Here is a 6997-nt window from a genome sequence, read left to right on the forward strand (position 1 = left end):
ATTATTTAGCTTACAATGATTGTAATTTTAATGATTTCACAAAGTTTGTTTTACTGCAACTGCCATCATAAAAATACAAAACAGTAAAACTGGTTGGTAACTATGCAGAATAAAAAGTAAAATTGAACTGGCTTTAATTACTCTTCAAATCTCCATCCTGTTCTTGGCAAGAAGTCTTTAAACATGGTTGGCTGCACTTAATGTTGATTTGATGGATAATGGTCATCTCAGTGGGCCTGTGATCACCTTGCATAAAGACAAGACAATGATACCAATGACCAGAGAAATATCTTGCATGAGCACACACTATTTCTAAAATAAACTACCTGCATTAAAACAACTATATTTGACACAACATTGTATTAAAAGTGAAAGTTATACAGTTCTTAAATATAACTGTCAGATCTTGATACAAATTACACTTCTGTTGAACAAGTACTGATAATTTTAATTTGAGAGTAACCTCTTCAACAGATGGGCTGAATGCTCAGGTCAGGAATTTTTAAGGATCAAGCATTATCATCTGTGATTTATAATATACTGATTTAATAGGGGATGACAACCAGTCAGAAGGACTAACCATCAGAAGGCACAATTTCCTCTCACAGCTGAGATTGAGGAGAGAATGTTAAACAACATATCACAACCTAAACCTTCCAGTCAACAGCTGGGCATATTTATCACTAGTCCACACCCTGCCCTGTACTGAACGTAAGTAGCACGACTCTATGAGGTAATTCAATAACCTGAAAGGAACACCATATTCATACATAATTTAAGCAAGCTACTTTTAACAGTATCCATATAAAACAAGTTTACATTGATATCATGGCTTATTTTAATATGATTAGCCATGACTACATTAAAAAGGTAACCCTTAACTATTTGTCTCTTATATCTACCTTCCCTTTCAAAGTGTCTAGTCTTTACATATACATACACATTTCTGTCCATAGGTTTACAAATATGAATAAATTAACACAAAACTTAAGAGACATAAGCCACACCAGATGTTAACATAAGTAAGATATAATGTTAATAACTGTAGGCTTTCATGGTACTTCCTTTTGACTAACACTCCAGAAGTCTGTATGATAACAGCTGGTCTTTTATTGGGGGAATCATTTTAACAGTGATCTTTCCAGCAGATCATGTAATTTTGTTAAAATAATATACTATTATAAATAAAGTCCAAGAATTCATCTTTACTGTTTAACCAAAATTTAGGTCCACAAAAACCAAACTTAAAAAACAATTCTCAATTAATCTAAATATTCAGAATAAAATAAAAACAGTTGATTAAATAAAGAATAAACCCAATGGTTTTCTCTTTTGCATTTTCATTAATCCCCCTCCCCCCAAAAAAAGAAATACCTTCTACATCTGTTTTAACACTTCTCTGTACCATTCTTAAGGTTTTTTTTAAACTATAATGAACTGTCTACTGTAACAGCCTTGCACTGAAAAATGAGGAAACAAGGTAGGAATGGGCATGATATAATAAAACTTCCTGTGCACAATCTAACAAGGATGCCCAACATACTGTATACTATAATCCAAATAGACTAAACTTATCAAACTTAATTATGCTTATCATACAATGGCCAGAGGTTTGTGCAAATTGAATTATAGGAAGTAACAGATGTACTGTAAAAGTCTGTTTATATGACACTAGAAGAATCAGATATTAATGTGGACTCTTAACTCATTTTCTTTACAATTTGTTCCTCTTGCAATTGCATGAGAAAGCAACAAGATTTTGTACATTAGTTATATAGCTTAATTAAAGTACAAAGATAAGAAATCCTAAGATGTTTCTAGGTGCTGATGTCACATATTCATTATTGTCTGTACAAAAGTAGAAGAATCAATGACACTTGTATGTACTAGTAAATTGTGTAACATCATGAACACAGAAGAAAAAAAGTCAGCATGGCCAACATATTGAACATACCCCCTTGTTATGTTGTACAGAGGGAGTTTTATCACACCATTTCCATTCCTACCTTGTTTCCTCACTTTTTCGTGCACCTGTTCTCACACTTTCAAGTTTTTTAAAAACTTTTTCTACTTGTTTGTGCACATTTTGCATACAAGGTGACAATCTTTCACTCATTCGTGTTGATATACTGTGTGTATATCATAGTGTGGGTGTGCAACATAATATTATGGTACTTGTAAATAATAGTGTATGAGTTTGCATGTGTACTGAACAAGTAATGGTACACACTCTATAGTATGCAATGTTATTTTGGTGATACAGTGAGTTGTGATTATTTTCATATATGAAGAGTTGATAAATTCAGGATTTTAATTAACTACTTTATGCAAACACAAGCAGATGGTCCCTGTAGTGTTGTTCTATTTATTGCAATTATAACTATAGAAAGCCTGTTTGTTATACAGCTAGAGGTACAGTAGATCCTGGTTTGGACGACCCCTGCTGTCGCCGACCACCCGGTGTTTCCGACCATATTTCTGCCAACGGACGGCTTTCAATGTTATTTTCCCCGTAGTGACCGACCACCACTGGATGCGACCAGAGACCGCCCGTGTGTGATCAAAAACCGGTTGTTTGGTCGCTTAAATGCTGGTCTTAACGGTCATTTCATAATACCTCACGTCTGATAATTGACAGTTTTGTCCAATGTACTGATGTAAAATATTGCTAAACAAACAAAACCACACCACACGCCAGCTTTTCATTGATAATTGCTGAACAAACATGTCGCATCCAATTAGTAGATTAGTAGACCAAATCATACCAAAAATGATCAGTTCGGTTAAAGTATAAATAGGAGGCATATATTTATTAAAAATCAGTTTCAATTTGATTCTTTTGCTCTACACATATTCAAAACGTCTTTATCTTCATCCTGAAGTCATGGCTGATTGTCGAAAACGCAAAGTGCTTTCACTAGTGAAAGTTGTAAAGTTGTTTGAAGGTGGCAAAAGCTGCAGAAAAATTGCAGAATCCATGAACGTTGGAAAGACAAATACAGAGCATAGTAAATGACAAAGAAAAAATAATGTCACTGTGGCAAAATGGTGCTAACACTGGGCAAAAATATCAGAAAGCACGGAAAACAGTCTACACGGAGCTGAACGAAGAGTGTGGGACTGGTTTTGTGCCGCGACGCGCAAAACCACCCTGTTACTGGCGTAGCCTTGAAGGAATATGCACTGATGAAAGCCACAGAAATTAATCTGGATGACTTCACTGCCTCCAATGGTAATTATTTAGGCCTATAAATTTCCAGCTTGATAACCCAAAATGTTTTAATATGCATTCACTTTTGTTTTACTTGACTTGAATAAGTTTAAGTTACTTTCGCAAATTTTAACGTGTGTTTTGTTTTCTATATTACAGGCTGGCTAGAGGCTTTCCAAAAATGCAACAATCTGTCCATGAAAGTGTTGAATGGAGAAGCAGCAGACGTGAATCCTGCAGCAGTCGATGACTGGAACAAGAGCCTGGCAGCTATTACCGAGGGCTACGAGTTGAAGGATATCTTCAACGCAGATGAGACGGGGCTGTTCTATAGAGCCCTACCCACCCGTTCACTTGTCAAGAAGGGGGACACTTGCAGTGGAGGCAAAAATTCCAAGGATTGGCTCACCATTTTACTCGCGTGCAGTGCCTCCGGCGAGAAGCTGACCCCATTAGTGATTGGGAAATCTGCCAAGCCCCACTGTTTTGGCAGCCTGTCAACATCATCGATTCCCGTAATATATAAACACAATAAGAAGGCGTGGATGACCAGCACTATCTTCAGGGATTGGCTCACAACTATCAACAATAAAATGAAGCTGCAGAAGACAAAAATCCTTATGTTTGTGGACAACTGCCTTGCTCACCCCGCCATCACCCTGTCAAATGTCAAGCTGCATTTCCTGCCTCCGAACACGACATCAAAGCTACAGCCATGCGACGCAGGAATCATCTGTGCTTTCAAGGCACATTACAGGAAGCGGCTTGTGAGGCATGTGCTGTTCCAAATGAATGAAACAGACCTTGCAACAGACATTGCGCGATCTGTGAACATTCTGGACATGGTGTACTGGTGTAAACAAGCATGGGATTGTGTTACTGCTGAGACAATGATCAACTGTTTTCTGAAGTGTGGTTTTGTAGCTTTTGCTCCAGCCACAGAGGACATACCACAACTGGAGCTACCCACAGCAGATCCAGACTTTGAGCGTGTCCTGGGTGGTACATCCTGGGAGGATTTCACCGACTGCAACAGTGATGTAGTCAGCACCGTCCAGTTTGGAGACAACTGGCAGAAGGAGCTCGATGAAGCAGCTGCTGGTGAGCACCAGGAGCCAGAGGAGGAGCAACAAGACCAGGAAACTGGAGAAGACTTTGTTCCAGGCAACAAGGAGATGGCTAGATGCCTGGAGTATCTTCGAAATTGCGAAGTGGCCCAGAACAACCAGAACTTTTGAATATTGTTCAGAGTGGACAGAAGTCAGTGACCGTGTTGGCTCAGCAGACCAGAAAAAAACAGTTGTGCATTCAGGACTTTTTCAAACTGTAAATATAGTTAATAGAGTCTACATGTATTGTAAAATTGTTTTTGAACATATTGCTGTTAGTTTGTTTTGTTTTTTTTTTTTGCTAAGAAAAAAAATATATAAGAAGAAACAAAGTTTTCTTTGTTAACTTCAAAATATGTACAAATAAAAAAAACATGCAAAAAATGGGCTCCTGCAATAACAGACCACCTGCTGTTTAAGACCACTATTGCTCAGCAGAAGGGGTGGTCTTAAATACCAGGATCTACTGTATTTAACAAAATCAGTCAGTGTGATTGAAAAATTTGTTTTTGTGAAATTTTGTATCTGCTGTGCTGCCTTTCTCAAGTGGTTCTATGGCTTACAATTTTGTATATAGTTTGTCTCTTAAACTGTGTCTCTTAAATACTTTTGAAGATTTAATGTTTGGTTGTTGAAGGTGTAAATAGTTTGTATTGTATATACTGTGTATCCATCCCATTCCTACTATTAGTAGTACCAAACTTATGATAATGCAGTTCACCCAATGCTGCTCTAGCATTTTTATTGTACAAATATATTTTTTTAAATCATTAAAACAAAACTAATCACCAACAATGAAAAAATGAACATAAATATTGATTCAAAATCATATTTGAAACAGCATTTTATACACTGATCTTCAACACCTTATTAATGGACATGAAATTATTAGTCCTTCATTTTTGTTTCTTCTACCACCATACACAAATACCAAACAGTATTCCCCAAGTCACTTTCTTGTCAAGCGATACATCACTTAAGGCTTAGTCATTAAAGCAACTCTGTAAATTACACTGAGGGCAGAAAAATAAAACTATCACTTGTGCTGTAACCATTTAAATGCTATATCCAATAATCAACATTAAATTTTCAAGATAAATATATTACTTGTACTATTACTACTATTAATTAGTAATAACATTATGTTAGGCTTAACGCCATTGTTTTAATGTTCTGCGTGAAAGGCGTATGTAAGGACAAAACTCGTAATTCTAACACCATAACCTACCATAAGTCAATAACTGGAAAATAAATCTCTTACAACTTAATTTTGATCATTATTTTTACTTTTATATACTAAAAGTCTTCGACCATCAAACTCTGAGTTTTCGAGTGATAATTCTAATTTCTGGACATTCCACGAATCTCCAGGCTTTTCTCGCTCTGCCCACAAGAATAATTTTCCTTTTTGCTTCTGTCCCTGGACAGGAATAGCTAAGTTCGCTCGATAACCGTCTACCATGTTATTCACAGTATCTCCAAGGTCCAGGTTCCCTTGCTTAATGGGCGGTCCCAAAAGTTGCATTGCACCATTGTGTTGTTTGAGAATATCTAATGATTTTTTGTAGTAGTCTCCCTTTTTCAATCCTTCCTGGATCTTATACTGGCAATATAAACTACCAGAAACACATGCTACACCTGTAAAAGCTGCAATACCAAGTAAGCGAGAATTGCTGACCACCATATTTGATATTAATGATCGCGTCATCTCGTGGTTAGAAAGCGCTTTAGCGAATAAGCAACTTTAGTTTGTTTGTTTTAGAATTTCGCGCAAAGCTACTCGAGGGCTATCTGTGCTAGCCGTCCCTAATTTAGCAGTGTAAAACTAGAGGGAAGGCAGCTAGTCATCACCACCCACCGCCAACTCTTGGGCTACTCTTTTACCAACGAATAGTGGGATTGATCGTTACATTATAACGCCCCACGACTGAAAGGACGAGTATGTTTGGTGCGACGGGAATTCGAACCCGATATTACTTATTTACCGAACACTTACAATATAGAAAATAATAAGTGTTCGGTAAATAAGTAATATTAATATTACGAAATTATATACTGTATTTTTATAACAGTATTATAAAAAATAAACCATTCAGTTTAGAGCTAAACAAGTAAAACCTAATTTCTCTTATTATGCAATAAGAACATCAAACCTTATTGAACTCTGTCTTAGATATTACTAATTTTATGGCTTTATGTTATGTTTTATGACAGAATGACTGCACTTTTTCTTAAATGCACCACCAGTAGTGAACGTGTTAACATCAAAATTGATTTTATTTTTTAAAATAAACAAAGGAAGTTTAAAGTATAAACTATAATCTGTAAAATATGTACAGAGGTTGAATACCTTAGATTGAAGCAATTTTGAACTTCGCTTTATCATACTGTGCAATGTACGGCTGTCTTGTCGAAAGCACACCCTTGCTCTTTCCAAGCCGTCAAAAATCCATCTAGAAAACGGGAATAATGGTTTCTCATTGTCTATTAAAACAATCGTTAAGGTGTGTACATGTTTTAAAAGCTAGTGAAGCATGATATAATTAATTACATTTGTCATAAGACATTATTTTAGGCCTGTTATATTTTCAACGCGACATTCCTAACCTAATCCCTTACGTATTTTCGACCACACTATATTCGTCTTATCCATTTTTCACTCAATCCAGAGTCCAAT

At 36.2% G+C, this 6997-nt stretch overlaps 1 protein-coding gene across 4 annotated transcripts; it reads right to left on the reverse strand.

Moving 5' to 3' along the window:
• Window positions 1–6020, reverse strand: LOC143257113 (cytochrome c oxidase assembly factor 1 homolog). Of its 4 annotated transcripts, XR_013031692.1 has the most exons (3): window positions 5549–6020; window positions 581–746; window positions 1–246 (listed from the first exon to the last, which is right to left on the reverse strand). XR_013031692.1 is itself a non-coding variant. In XM_076515351.1 (2 exons), the coding sequence occupies exons 1-2, from the start codon at window positions 6002–6004 to the stop codon at window positions 134–136; spliced, it is 510 nt and encodes a 169-aa protein (XP_076371466.1). In that variant the 5' UTR covers window positions 6005–6020; the 3' UTR covers window positions 1–133. The 4 variants fall into 4 exon arrangements, 3 of the variants coding, with proteins under 3 accessions (XP_076371466.1, XP_076371467.1, XP_076371468.1); XM_076515351.1 differs by lacking the exon at window positions 581–746 and having other exon boundaries at window positions 5608–6020; XM_076515352.1 differs by lacking the exon at window positions 581–746.
• Window positions 6021–6997: the final 977 nt, after the last annotated feature.

This window comes from Tachypleus tridentatus, chromosome 7 (genome assembly GCF_004210375.1).
Source record: "Tachypleus tridentatus isolate NWPU-2018 chromosome 7, ASM421037v1, whole genome shotgun sequence".
NCBI lineage: Eukaryota > Metazoa > Arthropoda > Merostomata > Xiphosura > Limulidae > Tachypleus > Tachypleus tridentatus.